This window comes from Jaculus jaculus, chromosome 2 (assembly GCF_020740685.1).
Source record: "Jaculus jaculus isolate mJacJac1 chromosome 2, mJacJac1.mat.Y.cur, whole genome shotgun sequence".
Classification (NCBI taxonomy): Eukaryota; Metazoa; Chordata; class Mammalia; order Rodentia; family Dipodidae; genus Jaculus; species Jaculus jaculus.
Window position 1 is genome coordinate 5,303,730 of NC_059103.1, and position 22,187 is coordinate 5,325,916.

A 22,187-nucleotide genomic window follows, 5' to 3' on the forward strand; every position below is an offset into this window, starting at 1 on the left:
CAAACGAACTGCAGACACATGTGTCCCCTTGTGCATCTTGTTGACATGGGTTCTGGGGAATCGAACCAGGGTCCTTAGGCTTTGCAGGCAAACACCTTAACCGCTAAGCCATTTCCTCATCCCTCAAACTACTTTTTAAAATTACTGTTTTGGGGCTGGAGAGATGGCTTAGCAGTTAAGTGCTTGCCTATGAAGCCTAAGGACCCCGGTTCGAGGCTCGATCCCCAGGACCCACATTAGCCAGATGCACAAGGGGGTGCATGCATCTGGAATTCATCTACAGTGGCTGGAAGCCCTGGCGCGCCCATTTCTCTCTCTCTTTCTCACTCTCTCTCTCTCTGCCTCTTTCTCTGTCGCTCTCAAATAAATAAAAATAAACCAAAAAATTTTTTTAAAAATTACTGTTTTGGTGGGCAGTCTTTTTTTTTTTTGGTAGTGCTTGGAATTGAACCAGGGGCTTAAACTTGGGTCCTCTGGCACAGCCAATTCCCAACTCCATTCCTGTGCTCACCTGTGCGTTCCCCAACCTGTAGGACCGCGTGGACATTGCATACTTGAATCACTCCATCTCCTGTTTCCTCTGCCCTCTCACTGGTGCTGAGATTATGAGGAGATGGAAGGGTAAATATCATGGTGGTCCACCAGTTCTTCCCAAAGTAATCCTTTTGTAAAGAAGAGTCTTGTCTCTTAGCCCAGACTGCTACAAACTTGCAATCCTCCTGCTTCAGCCTCCCTAATGCTAGGATGAGAGGAGCATGCTATCATTCTGAGCTCCAAATGCTTAGTTTAAGATAATGATTCTGGTCTGCAGTGATGGCTCAGTAGTTAAGACGCTTGCCTGAAAAGCCGGAGGACCCAGGGTTTGATTCCACCAGTACTCACATAAAGCCAGACACACAACATGGTTCATGCGCCTGGAGTTCATGTGCAGTGCTCGACTAGGCCATGGCCCATCCTGTCTCTGCCTTTCTCTAGTTGTTTTGTTTTTTTGGGGGGGGGTATTGGGGTAGGGTTTCTCTGTAGCCCAGGCTAACCTCAAATTCCCTATGTAGTTTCAGGGTGGCCTTGAACTCATGGTGATCCTCCTACCTCTGCCTCCCAAGTGGTAGTATTAAAGGTGTGCACCACCACACCCAGCTACTCAAAAACATTTTTCAAATATTTTTTTATTCATTTATTTAAAAGAGACAGAAAGAGGGGGAGAGAGAGAAAGAACCCCAAGGCCTTCAGCTGCTGCAAACGAACTCCAGACACATGCACCACCTTGTGCATCTGGATTACATGGGCCCTGAGGAATCAAACCTGGGTCCTTTGGCTTTGCAGGCAAGCGCCTTAACTGCTAAGCCATCTCCCCAGCCCCTACTCAAATATTTTTATTTTTATTTATTTATTTTATTTATTTATTTTTAAAGCATTTTTATTTATTTATTTGAGAGCAACAGACACAGAGAGAAAGACAGATAGAGGGAGAGAGAGAGAATGGGCGCACCAGGGCTTCCAGCCTCTGCAAACGAACTCCAGACACATGCGCCCCCTTGTGCATCTGGCTAACGTGGGACCTGGGGAACCGAGCCTCGAACCAGGGTCCTTAGGCTTCACAGGCAAGCGCTTAACCGCTAAGCCATCTCTCCAGCCCAAATATTTTTATTTTTTATTTGTTTTGGTTTTTCAAGGTAGGGTGTCACTGTAGCTCAGGCTGACCTGGAATTCACTCTGTAGTCTCAGGGTGGCCTCAAGCTCATGGTGATCCTCCTACCTCTGCATCCCAAGTGCTGGGATTAAAGGTGTGCACCACCATGCATGGTTCAAATATTTTGAAAAAGATAATGATTACATTCTCTTAAGGGTTATGCTGTTGTGCACTGCACATTAAGATACAGACTGGCTTGTAGTTTATAGACATTTGTATTTCTTACAGGATTTCAAAATGATAAATAAGGAGTTAACTCCAACCAAATTTATGAAAGTAATAGCAGAAGATAATCCTTTCATCCATGATGGAAATGATAGCAACTTTGAACTGGAGGTTTGTAAAGTGTTGCCTTGGATACCAAGAATCAAGATTTGACTGAAAATAGTCTGACCCCAAATATATGAGACAGAATATATCTGTATATATCTATATATGTTACATATACAAAGTATAGATATATATGTATATGCATGATTATATTAAAAAAAAATAGACATTAGCTGGGCGTGGTGGCACATGCCTTTAATCCCAGCACTCAGGAGACAGAGGTAGGACAATCACCGTGAGTTTGAGGCCACCCTAAGACTACACAGTAAATTCCAGGTCAGCCTGGGCTAGAGTGATACTCTACCTTGAAAACCCCAAAAAACAAAAAACAAACAAAACAAAATAGGCATTAATGCTTGAAAGGATTTTCAGTTGTAATAAGTCAAGCACTGATCATGTCCAGGTATGTCAGGGTGAACGTGACCACATGTGTTTTCTTCTCTTGCAGCTGGTTTTCCTCGAATTCTTTGAAGCTCTCTTATGCTTTGCACTCGACTACGTTTCTGACACGGGGACTGAACCCTGTGTGAAAGCCCCATATGATGAGCTGCCTGGAAATGAGCTGGGGAGCACGCAGACTCGGGTAACACACAACATACTGCAGTTCATAAGCAAGGGGTGATCTTATTCCAGAAGGGCTAAACCTTCATCAGAGCTATCTTGGGCTTTTGTAACAACTTTATAGGAGATAATTTAAGATTGAAGAAAATGCACAATATCATGCCACATTTTGAAGAGAGTCTGGTTTTGTTGTTTTATTTTTTTAAACATTTAAATATTTTTTTGTTTATTTTTATTTATTTATTTGAGAGTAACAGACAGAGAGAGAAAGAGGCAGAGAGAAATAGAGATAGAGAGAGAGAGAGAATGGGCATGCCAGGGTCTCCAGCCACTGCAAACGAGCTCCAGACGTGTGCGCCTCCTTGTGCATCTGGCTAACGTGGGTCTTGGGGAATTGAGCCTCGAACTGGGGTCCTTAGGCTTCACAGGCAAGCGCTTAACCGCTAAGCCATCTCTCCAGCCCTGCTGTTTTCTTCAGTTAGGGGAATGATGACCTGGGCATGGCTATCACAGGGGAAGTGCCACAGCAAAGGCCAGTGTGCACAGAGTAGACATGTGAGGCTACGCTACCGAGAGAGGTTCTGTTACGCGTGTCACACTGGAGTGGAAAAGCCAGTCCCCAAACAAAGAGCAGTTCCTGCTGTGCTTGGAATGGTGACCATGTTGCTGATCATGAGGCGCGCTCCCAAGCACGGACGCCCAGACTTCGCTGTGGGGCCTGGGAGAGCGGGCCCCATGTTGGTGATTCATCCTCTCAAACTAGGACAAAACAGGTGTATTGGTGGAGGTTTCAGGTCAGTGGACTTGAAGGATTTCTGATGTCTGAGACATTAATTTGGAGCCACAAGACAGATGCTTGTCCCTGCTGTCTGAGTCCATGGCTTGGGCTCACCCAAGCTGCGCATCTGTAAGCGCACATGCCCACATGCCTTGGGCTCCTTATGGGATGCTGAGGGGCTCGTGATCTGCTTGGCTCCTCACTGCCTCCCACATCAGCAGACGTGCCTCCTTTGTGTTGGAATGACTTCCAGTATCTCTGAGCTATCCGAGAGCTGGCTATGGGCCACCACCTGGGGCCAGGATTCTTCTCCAGGGAAATGAAGGTCCGCCTTGAATCCATCTGTAATTTCACAGATGGCTTAATAGTTCTCATTACTATAGTAAAATACCTGTGGCAAGCTAACTTTATAAATTAGATATTTAGGGCTGGAGAGATGGCTTAGCGGTTAAGCACTTGCCTGTGAAGCCTAAGGACCCCGTTTCGAGGCTCAATTCCCCAGGACCCACGTTAGCCAGATGCACAAAGGGGTGCACGCATCTGGAGTTCGTTTGCAGTGGCTGGAGGCCGTGGCATGCCCATTCATTCTCTCTCTCTCTCTCTCCCTCCCTCCTTCTCTCTGTCTGTCACTCTCAAATAAATAAAAACAAAAAAAGTTTAAAAATAAATAAATAAATTAGATATTTAGCTCATAGTTCTGAAAGTTCAAGGCTTGCATTTGGTGATGGCCTTGTTGGGGCACAGGGCTTCCCCCCGGTGATCCTATCTAATCCCGATCACATCCCAAAGACCCCACCTCCACTTACCACAGTCAGATTAAGTTCCTACCCTCTTAATAACTTATAAGAGATGTGGAAAGCACAGATCATATCCGAGTTGTAACAGCTGGTCTTCTCATTGATGCCAGTACCGGGGTGTGAATGGGCTGGTCCAGGGAACAAAACACCCTCAGAAACCATATGTTCTCCTTCGTATGTTCTGTTTATAGCCCATGGGTTAGTTCCTCTGCCCCTTCTGGAAGTTGAAATTTCCTTCTAGGTCCACCTTCATCATGCTTTGTTCTGAATGGCACTTCAGGATGACATTAAGGTCTACAGAGATGGTCAGCTCAAATTATATACAGGCTTACTCTTCTTTTTTTTTTTTTTAAAGTTTTTATTTATTTATTTGAGAGCAACAGACACAGAGAGAAAGACAGGTAGAGGGAGAGAGAGAGAATGGGCGCGCCAGGGCTTCAAGGCTCTGCAAATGAACTCCAGACGCGTGCGCCCCCTTGTGCATCTGGCTAACGTGGGACCTGGGGAACCGAGCCTCGAACCGGGGTCCTTAGGCTTCACAGGCAAGCACTTAACCGCTAAGCCATCTCTCCAGCCCGGTTTACTCTTCTTGCGTGGCTCATAGCAACTTTCCACACTACAATAATTCAAGGGGGCCAAGGTCAAATGCTTTTCTTGAGATCTGCAAAAGTCTCCCCTGTATTGTTAGCTGAGCGAATATGCATGTGGGGAGCTAGTGGAGGCCAAGGGAAGGCTCCCCAGAGAGAAGCAAGTAGGTGGGAATGGTCATATTCCCAACAGCTAGAGCGAAAATCCTAATAAAGGGCAAGAGTGCTAGATCCGCCCTGTCCACGAAGGACCAGATGCTCAAGAGGCTTGGCCACTGGCGCATGGTATCACCTTCTTGGTTTGGTTTGGTTGAAGCAGGGTCTCACTCAGGCCAGGCTGACCTGGAACTCATTCAGTCCAGGCTGGCTTTGAACTCATGGCAGTCTTCCTACCTCCAAGTGCTGGGGTTAAAGGCATGTGCCACCTTGCCTGGATGCATCACCTTAATTAAGGAAAGCAAAACCAAAACAAAACCAAACCTGTCATTCTGGAATTAAAAACCCATTAAAAATACTTTTCAAATATGAAATTTTGGGGCTCGGGAGATTGCTTAGTGGTTAAGGCACTTGCTGCAAAGCCAAAGGACCTCGGTTCAATTGCCCAGGACCCATGTAAGCCAGATGCACAAGGTGGCACATGCACCTGGAGTTCATTTGCAGTGGCTGGAAGCCCTGGCATGCCCATTCTCTCTCTCTCTCTCTAATAAATAAATAAAAATAAAATATTTTAAAAAATGAAATTGCAGGCTGGAGAGATAGCTTAGTGGTTAAGGCACTTGCCACTTGCTTTTGAAACTAGAACAACAGCAGGAAAGAGGGATCAGGAAGTACTTTGAGTTAACATGGCTCAAAATTAATAGATTTTCTGGCTTCTCGGTTGACTTGTTATATTTTTGAGGTGTATCATATTTGCCAAAGACTATGGAGACTTTTACATCAGGCATATGTAATCATGAAATGTTCATGGGTTTATGTGTTCCAGGGTTAAATTTTGGATGTTTGAATACAAACTAGCCTCATGTTTTTGTTCAATTCAGGCTGACCTGTACTTTACTACGTAGTCTGAGGCTGGTCTCTAACTCACAATGATCTGTCTGTGTCTGCTTCCTGAGTACTGGAATTAAAGGCCTGTGCTATTATGGCCAGCTGTTATTCACTTTTTTTTGGGGGGGGTGTTTGAGGTAGGGTCTCACTCTAGCCCAGGCTGACCTGGAATTCATTATGGAGTCTCAGGGTGGTCTCAAAGTCACACAACCCTCCTACCTCTGCCTCCCTAGTACTGGGATGAAAGGTGTGCACCACCACGCCCGGCTCTGTTACTCACTTTTTAATGTATGTAGTTGATATAAGACGTAATGTATATAGCATCATCTATCAACAAATGTTTATCAAAAATGTTTTAAAGGGTTTAGGAGATAGTTAACTGGGTAAAGTTAATATTCTACAAGCAAGAGAGCATTACTTTGGATCTGCAGTATACATGTAAAAATGCTAGTTCTGTTGTTGGCAAAATTTCCTAGAGATGAAGGGACTTTCCTACACAGCCCTGTGATTGATGTTGAATTCCCCAGTACTTGCATAAAGACAGATACAGAGTGTCAGATGCATCTGAGTTGTTTGCAGCAGGGAGAGACCTTGCATACCCTTTCTCTCTCTCCTTACAAATAAAAACAATTTTAAAAATAGTTTAAAAAAATGAAATTGCAGGCTGGAGAGATAGCTTAGTGGTTAAGGCACTTGCCTGCAAAGCCTAGGGAGCTAGGTTTGGCTCCCCAGAACCTACGTAAGCCAGACGCACAGGGTGATGAGTGCCCACGAGGTCACACATGCACACGAGGTGGCACATGCATCTGGAGTTCATTTACAGTGGCTGGAGGTCCTGGCACACCCATTCTCTCTTTCCCTCTCTCACATAAATAAAATAAACTTTTAAAAAATGAAATTGCTTTAGAGTGAATTCCAGGTCAGCCTGGGCTAGAGTGAGGTCCTACCTTGAAAAAAAAAAAAAAAAAAAACAAAAGGTGGGCTGGAGAAATGGCTTAGCAGTTAAGGCACTTGCCTGCGAAGCCTAAGGACCCAGGTTTGATTTCCCAAGGACCCATGTAATCCAGATGCACAAGGTGGTGCCTGCTTCTGGAGTTCGTTTGCAGTGGCTGGAGGCCCTGGCATGCCCATTCTCTCTCTCTCTGTCTGTCTGTTGCTCTCAAATAAATAAAAACAAACAAACAAACAAAAAAAGCTCCAAATTGTGAAAATGCAAAATCTTTGAAAGAAGGCCCATACAAGAATGTGGGAAGAAGCCGGGTGTGGTGGCGCACGCCTTTAATCCCAGCACTCGGGAGGCAGAGGTGGGAGGATCTCTGTGAGTTCAAGGCCACCCTGAGACTACAGAGTTAATTCCAGGTCAGCCTGTACCAGAGTGAGACCCTACCTCGAAAAACAAACAAACAAAATAAATAAATAAAATAAAAATAATAATAATAAATAATAAATAAAATAAAATAAGAATGTGGGAAGGAACACCGTGTGGCCAGCATGCTGCGGCTGCCACAACTGTGGTCCAGGGCCAGGCTTCGTCCTGCGCTGGAAGCAGAGCTTTTCAGTGTTGACCACACAGTGCTTGTTCTAGACCACGGGCGATGCAAGCTTGAGGGCGTCGTGGAATAGCGTGGTTCCAGGGAGCCGCCAAGGTCAGGGGGTGTGAGGTGAGGTCAGAGGGAGCCCCTGCAGGCAAGCGCCGAGAGACCGCTGCGTAAGGCTTGCCGAGCTCACGCCGGTGCACGCCCTGTACACGTGCGGAGGCCACAGAGAATGCCCGGTGTCCTCCTCTGGCACTTCCTGCACGGTACTTCCATGAGACAGACTCTCGCTGAATCTGGAGCTGCCATTTCTCAGTCAGTCTGCCTGACTAGAGAGTCCCAGTGGCCGGCTAGCCACTGCACCTGTCAGGACCGACTCTGCAGTCACTGCACCCCTTCAGGACTAGAATTACAATTTCACATGGGTGCTAGAGATTGAACTCAGGTCCTTATGCTCCTGTAGCAAGAGCTCTTGTCTGCTGAACCATCTTCCTAGTCTACCATCTCATAAATTTTTATTATTTTTATTTTGGTTTTTTGAGGTAGGGTCTCACTCTAACTCAGGCTGACCTAGAATCCACTATGTAGTCTCAGGGTGGCCTTGAACTCATGGCGATCCTCTTACCTCTGCCTCCGGAGTGCTGGGATTAAAGGTGTGCACCACCATGCCCGACTGTTTTTTATTTATTTGAGAGAGAAAGAAGCAGATAGAATTAGTGCACTAGGGCCTCTGGCCACTGCAAACGACCTCCAGATGCATGCACCACCTCGTGCATCTGGCTTACGTGCACGGGTCCTGGAGAATCAAACCTGGGTCCCTTGGTTTTGCCTTAACCAATAAGCTATCTCTCCAGCACCCCATCTCATTAATTTTTTTTATTGCTTTTGGTTTTTCGAGGTAGGGTCTCACTTTAGCCCAGGCTGACCTGGAATTCACTATGGAGTCTCAGGGGTGGCCTCCAACTCACTGCAATCCTCCTTCCTCTGCCTCCTGAGTGCTGGGATTAAAGGCCACCACACCTGGCTCATCTCATTAATTTTTAAGAAATCAAAAGTAACCTGGGGCATCTGGCTTTACATGCAAAGTAAAGGCAAGAAGCACGATTTCCCACACTGTCAGCGACACTGAGACGCTGCATAGTTATCACGCAGAAAAGAGCCCAGAGTGCATCACTGCGACAAAATACTGAACAAACAACTTAAAAGGAGGAAATGAGCTGGGCATAAAAGGAGGAAATGAGGGCTGGATAGATGGCTTAGTGGTTAAGCGCTTGCCTGTGAAGCCTAAGGACCCCGGTTCGAGGCTCGGTTCCCCAGGTCCCATGTTAACCAGATGCACAAGGGGGCGCACACGTCTGGAGTTCGTTTGCAGAGGCTGGAAGCCCTGGCGCGCCCATTCTCTCTCTCTCTCCCTCTATCTGTCTTAATCTCTGTGTCTGTCACTCTCAAATAAAAAAAAAAAAATTAAAAAAAAAAAGGAGGAAATGAGCTGGGTGTGGTGGTGTACACTTTTAATCCCAGCACTCAGGAGGCAGAGGGAGGAGGATTGCTGTGAGTTCGAGGCCACCCTGAGACTACAGAGTGAATTCCAGGTCAGCCTGGACTATAGTGAGACCCTACCTCAAAAAAAAAAAAAAAAAAAAAAAAGAGGAGGAAACTTTGATTTTGGCTCCCAGTCTCAGAGAGTTCAGTAGTCCATGGTTGGCTGGCTCTGCTGCTGTGGGTATGAAGTGAGGCTGGACCCACATGACAAAAGTGCATGGGGGCACGTGCCTTTAGTCCCACCACTCACGAGGCTGGAGTAGTAGAATCTCTGTGAGTTCAAGGCTACATAGTGAATCCCAGGTCAGCCAGGACTAGAGCAAGACCCTACCTCAAAAAACAAACAAAAAGATATGGCTGGAGAGATGGCTTAGTGGTTAAGGCCCTTGTCTGAGAAGCCTAAGGACCCATGTTCAGTCCCTCTCCATATCCCACGTAAGCTGGACGCACAAGGGTGAGGCAAGCACAAGGTCATACATGCCCGCCAGGTGGCACAAGCTTCTGGAGTTCAATCGTAGTGGCCAAGGCCTTGGCGTACCAATTCTCTTTCTCTCTTGCTTTCTCTAAAATAACAAAAAGTGGGTGGAGAGATGGCTTAGCAGTTAAGCGCTTGCCTGTAAAGCCTAAGGGCCCTGGTTCGAGGCTTGATTCCTCAGGACCCACGTTAGCCAGATGCACAAGGGGGCACACGTGTCTGGAGTTCATTTGCAGTGGCTGGAGGGTATGGTGTGCCATTCTTTCTCTCTCTCTCTCTCTCTCTCTCTTCCTCTTTCTCTCTCTGTCACTCTCAAATAAATAAATAAATAAACAAACTAAAATTTTAAATAACAAAAAGTGGTGGGCATGGTGGAGGAAAGCTGCTCACTTCATGGCAGAGAGACAGGACAAGGTCAAGGACAAGAAATGCCCTTCAGAGGCATGCCCCCAATCACAACTTTCTCCAACTCAACTCCCTGTAATGCCATCTCATTATGAAATCTGTCAGTGGACTGGTTCATTGGTTATATCAGAGCATTCCTGATCCAATCACCCTCTCAACGATTGGAAATGCCAGCTGGGGCGGAGCCTGTAGGGGACACCACATATCCCAACTACAACACAAGATGAGGGATATTGCCAGGGATAGTGTCAGTCTATAGAGACAAGGCAGCCAGTTAAGTAAAAGGACAAAATCCCAAAGAAGTGTCATGTTACATACACTAGCGTCCACATTCAGACTCAGTCCTGAGTGACAAGAGCCAGAAACACTAACCAACGACCACAGACCTCACTGTTCTGTGTACAGAAAGCATCTACCAAGACAGGCCAGATCCTTGGTCATAAAACAAGTCCAGCCAGGATCTGCAGACATCCTGCTAAGCTAACCAAACTATGTCACATCCGTACAAGAAAACTCATCACACACACACAGACATATACACACACTGTAGACAAATCTTAAAATAATTATTCTGGGTGAAAGAATTCAGGTGAAAAAGTTATGTACAGTATGATCACGTTTACATAAAATTCTAGAATATAAGCCGGGCGTGGTGGCGCACGCCTTTAATTACCCAGCAGTCAGGAGGCAGAGGTAGGAGGAGGACCACCGTGAGTTCGAGGCCACCCTGAGACTCCATAGTGAATCCCAGGTCAGCCTGGGCCGGAGTGAGACCCTACTTTGAAAAACAAAACGAAACAAAACAAAAATTCTAGAAAACACAAAGAATGTACAGTGGTGGGAATCAGGCAGACGGGTTTCTACGGAGGGCAGGGGAACTTGGCTGTGGTGAGTGGGCTCACTCTCTCGTTTGAATGTGTAGTTTCCCGGGTGTCCCCACATGCTCACAACACGCTCACCGTAAACCAGCGACACCTCGCTGGAGAAAGGCCTGTGGACATGGGTCAGTGCACACCTCCGTGGAAGCCGGGAATTCACGTGCTTGTCCTTGCTTAGCACACTCACAGGAACGCGAGTGCGATCACGAGCAAGGACTTCAGCAGCACCAAGTCATCTTCAAGCAAGGTCGGAGTCTTGCCCGAGAGCAAAGCCAGGAAAGAAGAGGTGAGTCCTCACAGCGGGCCGTGTCACTCACGTGGGTGTGCATGTTCATGTGACGCGCTCTGTGCGTTCTGCACGGCAGCCCCGCCTCCCACTGGCCTCCCAGGCTGATGGGGAGCGGAGATGGATGATGGGGTGCTTCCTAGTGTCGGCTCTCCAGAGACCTTCAGGCCCTCTTGTTACCTCTAGGGGCTGAGACATCACACCATGGCCTATGGCCACATAACCAGTGAGCGCTGGAGCTGGGAAACTGACTCTAGAATTTGTACCTGTCATTGTAAGCTAGACGTTCTTTTTAAATATTCTTATTTATTTATTTGAGAGAGGAGGGTGAGAGAGAGAGAAAAAAATGGGCGTGCCAGGGCTTCCAGCCACTGCAAACAAACTCCAGATGCATGGCTATCTTGGGTCCTGGAGAGTCGAACCGGGATCCTTTGGCTTTGCAGGCAAACGCCTTAACTGCTAAGCCATCCCTCCAGCCCGTAAAGCTAGACTCTTTAATGCTTAGGGGTATGTGAAGTGTGTCTGGCTGATTCTAGCCTGATGGGACAGGAAGCCCTTTGAGCAGCCAATCAGCCCTGATTTCCCCATTGACAAACCAGGGGGAGCTCCCTTGGAACAAGCATGGCCAGAGGTGATGGTAACTTGGCCAATGGTGGGGAGAAAGGCTTAGGACCAAGGAGCTTGGAAGGTGTGGGATCAGAAAGGGCAAGGGAGGTCTCAGGACAGGGGGCTGGGAAGGTGTGGGGTCTGAAAGGGGAAGGGAGGTCTCAGGACAGGGGGCTGGGAAGGTGTGGGGTCTGAAAGGGGAAGGGAAGGCAAAGTACGTCTGAGATTTTTGGTTTGAGCAGCCGGAAGAACAGAGTTGCTACTCACTGTGTGAACTGGGATGGGGCAGAAACGAGATGTGGAGGCAGTAGTTAGAGGTGGATTCTAGACATGCTCTAAGGGCCTGAATTAGATACCCAAGTGGTGACAGCTACTAGTCAGGGTGGGACAAGATTGCAGTGTAAGGGAGAATTGTAGCTGGAAACAAACATGGGCCTGCTGTGGACGAGGCGACCTCTGAAGCAGCAGACTGAGCAGTCAGTTATACATACTGTTTTCCAGTACTCCTGACCGACTGCCAAGTCTTTGGTTTTGGGAGAAAAGACATTCAGTAGATATAGGAACTCCGTTATTCATTGTCTTAATAATACAAATGGGTGTTTTTTTGTTGTTTTGAGATAGGGTCTCATGTAGTTGGCTTTGAACTCACCATGTAACCAAGGATGACCTTGAACTCTTCCCTTCTCCTGCTAAGTGCTCTGATTAAAGGCATATGCCGCCAGGCCTGGCCAAGTTGCAGGATTGATGCAGTGATGGGTAATCACTGTGGCCCCCCATGGGGCGAACTGTGCCAGCTCAGGGTTCAGTCCGTGGGCAATGCTGTCACAAGACTCAGCCGCTTGATCATACAGCAAATTCACAAGCCAAAAGAGCCCTTTTTATTACTTAAAAGTGCCAAGTTAACTCTAACATTTTGGCGTCACTCCAGCTTGGGGCTATAGTATCAAGTCCCTGGCCAGCCTGGCATGCATGCAGAGATCCTGTCTCGAAAACTAAACAACAAGCACAAACAGCGGGCACGGTGGCACAAGCCGGTAAGGCCAGCACTTAGGAGCAGAGGCACAGGGACAGCAAAGTCAAGGGCAGCCTGCCTGGTCTACCAACCCCGTCTCATAACCACAGAGGAGAGGCCTCGTCAGTAACCTTCTGAGAGTTCATGACATATAGAAAGGTGGTTTTAGTTTAGTTGCAGAAATAATGTTTTGCTCTCTGTGTGTGTGTGTGTGTGTGTGTGTTTTTTATCTTAACCCAAGACCAAGAAGTCCCTAAGTGATGACAGAGTCTCCAAAATAAACTTCAAAGTCCCAGAAAAAGTACTGATTTTCCTGTCTCAACATGGTGAGTGTTTTAACCAAATTGTTGTTTGTAAGTTACATGCAGGTATAGTTTCTGGAGCTTTTTTTTTTTTTTTTTTTGTGGTTTTTCTGAGGTAGGGTCTCACTCTATCTAGCTCAGGCTGACCTGGAATTCACTATGTAGGCTCAGGGTGGTCTCAAACTCATGGTGATCCTCCTACCTCTGCCTCCCGAGTGCTGGGATTAAAGGTGTGTGCCACCACGCCCGGCATCTTTGGAGCTCTTGGCTCAACTGTTTTGAGCTTCCCCCAGACCTGAGGTGCTTGGTCATAGCACAGGGCCTCACTGCCAGATGGGCATCACCACTGTTCTCTCTAGCTAAAAACAACGGACACCTTAGACTCCAAGCCGGGCGTGGCGGCACACACCTTTAATCCCAGCACTAAGGACGCAGAGGTAGGAGGACCGTCATGAGTTTGAGGCCAGCCTGAGACAACACAGTGAATTCCAGGTCAGCCTGAGCTAGAGTGAGACCCTTACCTTGGAAAACCAACCCCCCCAAAAAAACAAACCAATGCCTCAGACTCTAATATTACCTTTCTTCTTTTCCCTAGAGAAAGACCCTGGGGTTCTCTTGTCCCTTCTCCTCCCCTCCCAAGAGTCCCCTCTGCGAGGCTTACCTGGCGCTGCTGTGAACGCATGTCACGGGAGTGTTCAGCTCACAGGGCTAGCTCCTGTGACACAACGATCCTGCAGTCCTTCCCTTCCTGGCCAAGCCTCTCTGTGGCGGGCTTCCTTAAGGCTCTGTCCTCTTGGTATATGGCTCTGCGTGACTCTCCCTTCCCTACCACTTCCTTCCTCTAACAGCCCATTCCCAGACGTGCATGCACACCCCCCCATCTCTCTCTCTCTCTCACACACACACACACACTCGCACGCACACTCTATCCTGTTAGTGAACTCCTGCTACGTCACACCACCACACTCCCCTCTAAGCCCACAGCTGCCCTGCGCCCCCGTGGATGAAAGGCTGCATGCACACCCTCTCCCACGCCGTGGTCTCCACCTTAGCTCCCCATGGAGGTTTGACTCAGGGGTCCCCCATAAACTTGGGAGTTCTGAAGGCTAGGTTCCCAGCTGATGGAGATTTGGGAATTAACACCTCCTGGAGGCAGTGTATTGTTGGGGGCGGGCTTATGGGTGTTATAGCCAGTTTCCCATGCCAGTGTTGGGCACACTCTCCTGTTGCTATTGTCCACCTGATGTTGGCCAGGGGGTGATATCCACCCTCTGCTCATGCCATCCTTTCCCCCTGCCATTGTGGAGCTTCCCCTTGAGTCTCTAAGCCAAAATAAGTCCCCTTTTCCCCCAAAAGCTGCCCTTAGTTAGGTGATTTCTGCCAGCAATGCGGGCTGAACTGCGACACCCACCGAGCCAGACTGCCCCTCATCCTCACCAGTGATTTTGGCTTCATCCCTTGCGGTAGCACCCTCTTCTCAGATCAGGAAGGCAGCCTCTGGAAATCCACTTTGCCCTTGGTGTCTGCAGCCCTCACTTTTGTTTTTCTTCTCATCCGCTGGGAGTCAGGAAGGTCATAGAAATTCCCCCTGTGGCGGCTAGGATCCCCACTGACGACTGTACTCACTGAAGGCTTTCACAAAGGGCCACAATGAAGACAGCACAGAGGCACCCAGCTGACGCCTCGTACGGTGGGCAGATAGTCAGCTGGCAGTTCTCTTCAGCTCAGGTTATGCCTTGGCTTGCCTGGTTCTCTCTGGCCGTCCCGCTAACACACTGGTTGAACACCTCCTGCAGCCAGCTGCTGTGCCTTGGCACTGCTGATGTCTGCCATAGCTTTTCCCAAAGTCCCACTTCATCTGATGGCTGCATGTGGTGGTTGTGACTTACTGGCCTCTAGCTAGGAGGTGTCCAGCTGAGAGGGAATATAAGAAGTGATTTTTCAGTTTCAGACTGACTCTGACTTCAATAGTTAAGAGTCGTGGGTTGGATGTGATTCAGTTCCCTGAATGGAATCCAGGTCCTCACACATGCTAGCAAGTGCTCACCACTGAGCCGCATCCTCAGCACCAATACCCTGAATCGTAACATGTGCCGCGTGGGCTGCGGAGACGCTCGGTGGGTAAAGTGATCTGTACAAGCATGCGGACCTGAGGTCTGCCTCAGGCCCAAGTGAAGATGCTGGGGGTAGTGGTGCATGCTTAAAGTCTCAATGCCGGGGAGGTGAAGACAGATGGATCCTTGGAGCTCGCTGACCAGCCAGTCTAGCCTAATTGGCAAGCTTCAGGCCATTGGGGAGACCTTGCCTCAAAAAAGATGGGTAAGAGGGCTGGAGAGATGGCTTAGTGGTTAAGGCATTTGCCTGCAAAGTCAAAGGACCTCGGTTCGACTCCCCAGGACCCATGTAAGCCAGATGCACAAGAAAGTGCATGCTTCTGGAGTTCATTTGCAGTGGCTGGAGGCCCTGGCACACCCATTCTCATTCTCTCCCTTTCTCTCTCTCTCTATGCCTCTCTCTGTCTCTAGTAAATAAATAAATTAAAAAAAAAAAGATGGGTAAGAGATGCGCATGGTGGTGCATACCTTGAATCCCAGCACTCGGGAGGCAGAGGTAGGAGGATTGTGGTGAGTTTGAGGCCACCCTGAGACTACATGGTGAATTCCAGGTCAGCCTGAGCTAGAGTGAGACCCTTTCTTGAAAAACTAGTGGGAAAAAAAAAGTGGGTAAGGGCTGGAAAGATGGCTTAGTACTTAAGGTGCTTGCCTGCAAAGCCTAAGAACTCATGTTCAAATCTCCAGGTCCCATGTAAGCCAGACACATACTGACACAAGCATGCAATGGTGCTCATGCCCACAAGGGGGCACAAGTGTCTGGAGTTTGTTTTCAGTGGCTGGAGGACCTGGCACACCCACTCTCTCTCTCTCTCTCTCTCACGCACTCTGTCTCTGTGCTTCTTTCTCTCTCTCAAATAAATAAATAAAATGTGGTAGTGCTAAATTTTGGTGAGCACCTCTACTTGAGGGACTTAATCCAAGGACATTTTGGAGACATGAGCAAAGACAGGTACGTATGTAAGGATGTTCACTAACCTCAGGTATATAAATCATGGTAAGGCCAGGTGAGGTGGCACATGCCTTTAATCTCAGGACCCAGAGGCAGAGGTAGGAGGATCAACATGAGTTCAAGGCCACCCTGAGACTACATAGTGAATTCCGGGTCAGACTGGGCTAGAATGAGACCTTACCACAAAAAAATAAATAAATAAATAAATAAATAAAAATCATGGCATATTTCTTACGGTTTCTACACATACAACAAAATAACTCATAATCATTAAGTGCTTTCTTACATACTGCTGATGGACAACCAGGGAGGTCGATCCCTGTTTGTGCCCCATTTACTCTGATGGGCAAGGGGCTCACAAGAAGCTGGCCACGACTGACTCCTACAGCAGTTAGGTCAGGCCTGGGCCATCATCAGTGCCCCTAACATGTGTGAACAGAGCTAATGCTTGTTGCAATGAGCAAAGTTGAATCCGACAGTGAGGAAGTTTGCTCAGATACTACATGGTTGTTTTTTTTTTTTTTTGAGGTAGGGTCTTTCTGTAGCCCAGGCTGACCTGGAATTCACCATGTAGTCTCAGCCTGGCCTTGAACTCACGGCGATCCTTCTACCTCTGCCTCCCGGGATCTGGGGTTAAAGACATGCACCACCACGCTTGGCTTCCTTTTTGGTTTTTTGAGGTAGGGTCTCACTCTAGCCCAGGCTGACCTGGAATTCACTACGTAGTCTCAGGGTGACCTTGAACTCATGGCGATCCTCCTACCTCTGCCTCCCGAGTGCTGGGATTAAAGGCGTGCACCACCACACCCTGCCAGATATTTTATCTTTCTTAAAGATTTTAATTTCCTGCAAATCTGAATCAGTCCATCCTAGTCCCACCTCCAGCCCCATGCCCGACCAAGGGTTGCAGTATTGTTACTCGGTTTTTGTGGGGCTGGGGACGGAGCCCAGCGCGTTGCTTACGCCAGGCGAGTGCTCTTCTGCCGAAGCATTCTCAGCCCGCAGCGGTGCTGTAGACTCTTCCCATAGGACAGCGCCTGGAGGACAGTGATAGCACTGCACCGTCGGTGCTCCCCTTCTGCAGGGGAGGAAACGGGGCAGAGAGCGGTGGCGTTGCTGGGTGGTACTGCTGGTCTGTCCGCTGCTGGGCCTCGAGTCGAACTGACAGCTCAGGTCAGAGCGCTGCAGGAATCCCCAGCGCGGCCTCTGCCTCCTAAAGGAGGCTGTGCAAGGCACCGCCAGGCTGGGCCTGGATCTCGGCGGGCTTGCTTCCAGGACTCTCCACTCCACACCTCCATGTTCATCACTCACCAAGCTGAGGGCTTCCCAGAATCTTCCATGTCCCAGCCCTGCCCTCCTTCCTCCTTCCTTGAGCCACACACAGCTCTGAAGACAGTGCAAGCAAGAGCCAAGAATATTTTCTTTGCCAAAAATGGAGAACAAATTTTCCGTAATGAAAACACTTTAAATTTTAAAAAAATATATGTTATTTGGGCTGGAGAGATGGCTTAGTGGTTAAGCGCTTGCCTATGAAGCCTAAGGACCCTGGTTCAAGGCTTGATTCCCCAGGACCCATGTTAGCCAGATGCACAAGGGGGCACACGTGTCTGGAGTTCGCTGGCAGCGGCTGGAGGCCCTGGCACGCCCATTCTCTCTCTCTCTGCCTCTTTCTTTCTGTGTCTGTCTCTCTCAAATAAATAAGTAAAAAATAAACAAAAAAATTTAAAAAAATAAAAATATGTTATTTATTTATTTGACAGAGGAAGAGGGAAAGAGAGAGAGAGAATGAATGGGCACTGCAGGGTCTCCAGCCACTGCAAATGAACTCCAGACACATATGCCCCCTTGTGCATCATCTCACTAGCGTGGGTCCTGGGGAATCAAACCCGGGTCCTTTGACTTTGCAGGCAAACGCCTTAACCGCTAAGCCATCCTTCCAGCCCTGAAAACACTTCTGTTGTTCAGGAAAAAAAAAAGGGAAACCAGGCAAGAAGTAGTTCAAAGGCAGCGTTGACAAGCAGCGCTGGTCTGCAGCACTCCTGTTGGTCCCAGTCGGTCTCGGGGACACGTTTCAGTGTCTGCAGTCTTTCCAGTCCAAAGACACGGCCCCAGCCGACAGAGCCCGTCCCGTAAGAGCCAGTACCAGAAGAGCTCCGCATGAACCCGAGGGTGGTACTGACGCTTGCTCTCATTGCTCCTGCAGAGAAAGAGGAAAAGCCCAAGGACGAGCAGAACGAGCAGCTCAACTCGTGGGTCAACAACCTGTACGCGTTCTTCGTGAACGCCCTCTTCAGTGCGTACAAACACGAGGAGATGCTCAAGGAGAAAATGAAGGAAACCCGGAATCAGGAGGTTGCGCTGGCTGAGCAGAGGAGGGTGGAAAACGAGGAGCTGGAAGCGAGGTAGGGAGGGCCACAGCCTTCTCTGGGGTGCGTGTTCACCTTTCTCGGCTGTCCTCAGGAGCTTCCAGAATAATCAGGGTCACAGTCTCTGGGGCAGAAGAAAGAACTATCTGGAGGGCTGGGGCGTCGCTTAGTGGTAGTGTGTTTGCCTTGCAGGTGCAAGGCTCTGGGTTTGGTCCCCAGCGCTGGAAAGAGAAACACAGGCCTGGCCTCCGCTCTTGTCAGAGCTTCTAAAACCCTTGAGACTTTTGGGGTGAAAATGCTTTTTAAAAACGTGGTGGCACACGCCTTTAATCCCAGCACTCGGGAGGCAGAGGTAGGATGATTGCCATGAGTTCAAGGCCACCCTGAGACTACAGAGTTAATTCCAGGTCAGCCTGGACCAGAGTGAGACCCTACCTCGAAAAATAAAACAGCCGGGCGTGGTGGCGCATGCCTTTAATCCCAGCACTCGGGAGGCAGAGGTAGGAGGATTGCCATGAGTTCAAGCCCACCCTGAGATGACAGAGTTAATTCCAGGTCAGCCTGGACCAGAGTGAGACTCTACCTCGAAAAAAGAAAAAAAAAAAAAAAAAAAAGACACGGTGTATTACCCAGTCTCTGCCCGCCACTGGAAACCTGCCTGATGGTGCAAGGTCCTCAGTTTAAGTGCGGGCAGTGCCTCACAGGACTGTCATGGTGACGAAAAGAATGGATGCTCAAGTGTCAGCACAGAGCCCAGGACATGGTCAGGCCCCCAGACAATGCTGGGCTTACCTTCGCAGTCTCCACTGAGTTAGCCCCAGCAGACACCGTCCTTGATCATGTGCAAACAACCTCACCTGCCCCTGCAGGGACAGAAGAAGGTAGGTCCTTACAAAGCTGCTTACCAGCTGCTTGGTGGCCAGAGAAAAGTAAGTGGCTCCCCAGAGCATGTTAGAGCCACCAAGCTTTCTGTGAAGCTGTCTAGATAAAGCCGGCAAGAGTTTTTGTTCATGCACATGCTGAAACAGGTGTGGCCACCATTGCACGATACACATAAAAACCGGTTTTGGGCTGGAGAGATGGCTTAGTGGTTAAGCGCTTGCCTGTGAAGCCTAAGGACCCCAGTCTGAGTCTCAATTCTCCAGGACCCACATAAGCCAGATGCACAAGGTGGCCCTTGCATCTGGATTTCTTTTGCAGTGGCTGGAAGCCGTGGTGTACCCATTCTCTCTCTTTCTCTCTCTCTCTGCCTGTTGCTGTCAAATAAATAAGTAAAAAAAAAACCAAACAAATAAATAAAACAAAAAAGTTTTTTTCTTTTTTTAAAGCTGGTTTTGTGCCAGGTGTGGTGGCGCACGCCTTTAATCCCAGCACTTGGGAGGCAGAGGCAGGAGGATCGCTGTGAGTCTCAGGCCACCCAGAGACTACATAGTGTAGTCCAGGCCACCTTGGACTAGAGAGAGACTCTACCTCGAAAACCAAAAACAAAAAATCAAAAAAACAAGAAAAAACACTGGTTTTAAAATTTCAAAGAAAGACTAGTTTATTTTCATTTTGTGTTTTAGGCTGAACCTCCTAAGTGAAGAGGCCAAGAAACAAGACAATGATATTGACGTCACCACAGCCAAGGAGCCAGCAGAGGCCCCGCCCTCACTGACGGTCACACCAAGCCCTCCTAAAGAGGACCCGGCCACCTTGCAGGCCAGCAAGACCATCGCCAGCAAGAAGAAGAGGCGATAGAGACCCTCCTCAGGGTGGCAGTGACGCTGCCAGGTCAGACAGGCAAGTTTTACCACCATGAGCACTGTGGCCTGCCCCTCACAATAAAACTGCTTTCAGCTTCTGAGCTCCCTGTTCTGAATCTCCTCCAGCCACGACTGTAAGCTTTCTTATAGGGCTAGATCACTGACAGCCTGCATTTCCAAAACAGGTTGAAAGAACATGTACATGTGTGTGCATATTAACAAGTGCATATTAATCATGTTCTTTTGAAAAATGGAAGTTAGGCTGGAGAAATAGCTAAGTGGCTTGCCTACAAAGTCCAAGGATCCAGGTTTGATTCCCCAGTACCTACATAAGCCAAATGCACAAGGTGGCACATGCATCTGGAGTTCATTTGCAGTAGCTAAGGCCCTGGCATGCCCATTCTCTATCTGCCTTTTTCTCAAAATAAATAAATAAATAAATATATTTTTAAAATGGAGCTGGGTGTGCTGGCACACACCTTTAATCCCAGCACACGGGAGGCAGAGGTAGGAGGTTCGCCATGAGTTTGAGTCCATTCTGAGACTATATAGTGAATTCCAGGTCAGCCTGGGCTAGAGTGAGATCCTACTTTGAAAAACAAAAGCAAAAAAAAAAAAAAAAAAAAGGAAGTTTGTTCTGGGCCTGATGGCACATACCAGCACTGGGAAGGCAGGAGAAACACTCTGAATACAAGGCCAGGCTAGGCTATATAGTCCTCAAAAAAAAAAAAAAAAAAAAAAAAGATACAGATTATAGCACTACATAAAGAAGAAAAGGTGAAAACCTTTCTTGCAGGCTGGAAAAGTGGTTCAGCGGTTAAGGCACTTGCCTAAAAGAATGATTCCACAGTACCCACATAAACCCAGATGCCTAAAGTGGTGCATGTATCTGGAGTTCATTTGCAGTGGCTAGTGGACTTGGTGTGCCCATTCTCTCCCCCCACTTTCTGCTTGTAAATAAATAAAAAAAAATATTTTTAGGACTGGAGAGATGGCTTAGCAGTTAAGGCACCTGCCTGAGAAGCCTAAGAACTCGTTCACATCTCCAGGTCTCACCTAGCCGCACCGTGACACAAACGTGCAGTGTTGCACATCTGCCACAAGGGGGCGCTTGCATCTGGCGTTCCTTTGCAGCAAGCTGGAAGTCCTGGCTCAAATGACCATTCTTTCTCTCTCAAAAAGAAAATGCTTTTTAAAAACGTGGTGGCGCACACCTTTAATCCCAGCACTCGGGAGGCAGAGGTAGGCAGATTGCTGTGAGTTCAAGGCCACCCTGAGAATACATAGTGAATTCCAGATCAACCTGGGCTAGAAAGCTAGACCCTACCACGAAAAACAAAACAAAACAAAAAATAAACTTTTCTTGCTAGGCATGGTGGCTCACACCTGTGAGGGTCCTCGCTATCCTCGATATCCCCGGGGGTTGTTGGCCACCGGGTGCAGGAGGAGTTGGGGGGAGCAGGGTGAGTGTGTCGGGCAATGAACCATCCGGGAGACGGTCTGATGGGCAGCGCTTTGTCTCCTTTATTCAGAAGGGAGTGGGTTTATAAACACTCGGGAAAGGTTGCGAAGGCACATGCAGACTAGAAGGTGATTGGATACACAGGTTTATGGGTTGCTATCTAGTTGGCTGGTGTTGGAAGGCAGAAGTTGCAAGAGAGAAAGGCTCCATGACTTCAGCCCCCTATTGGATGGCAACAGCAGCAGGGAGACTGTTTACTACCATATAAGGGTCTCTTGGGCAGCTGGCCACAAGGTCAGGAACTGTGGGGAGGGGAGCAGAACCTTAGACTATGGAATGTCAGGTGCTGTGGGATGGGGGAGGGCCCACCAGTCCTGTTTCTTCTGGATGAAGATGAGGCCCACGACGACCTCGTGAGAAGGGAGGGCCAGCTCCGGCGCCACAGTGGGTTCCCGATGATAAGGCTGGCTGTGACCCCCACAGCCCAGGGTCCCCGGCCATGTCCAACAGCCCAGGCCAGCTTTCTCAGTCCCAGCCCGTGTTTAGCAGTGTCCAGTGTACACCGTTTCCCTGCAAATTTCATAACCTCATTTTTCTTTACCGCTGAGTAGAACTCTGTTGTAGAAATGTGCCACATCTTCATTGTCCACTCATCAGTTGAGGGACATCTAGGCTGGTTCCATTTCCCAGCTATTGTGAATAGAGCAGCAATAAACATGGCAA

The 22,187-nt window shown here is 48.4% G+C and overlaps 1 protein-coding gene across 1 annotated transcript in view; it reads left to right on the forward strand.

Annotated features, from left to right (window-relative positions):
* Rsph10b (radial spoke head 10 homolog B) overlaps positions 1 to 20,100 on the forward strand; it is a 56,461-nt gene extending 36,361 nt beyond the window's left edge. Inside the window, exons 15-20 of the mRNA XM_045144326.1 lie at positions 1,919 to 2,026; positions 2,469 to 2,603; positions 10,801 to 10,908; positions 12,768 to 12,852; positions 18,095 to 18,293; positions 19,823 to 20,100. Of these exons, the coding sequence (XP_045000261.1) occupies positions 1,919 to 2,026; positions 2,469 to 2,603; positions 10,801 to 10,908; positions 12,768 to 12,852; positions 18,095 to 18,293; positions 19,823 to 19,997 (810 nt within the window). The 3' untranslated portion in view covers positions 19,998 to 20,100. The remainder of the gene's footprint in view (positions 1 to 1,918; positions 2,027 to 2,468; positions 2,604 to 10,800; positions 10,909 to 12,767; positions 12,853 to 18,094; positions 18,294 to 19,822) is intronic.
* Positions 20,101 to 22,187: the final 2,087 nt, after the last annotated feature.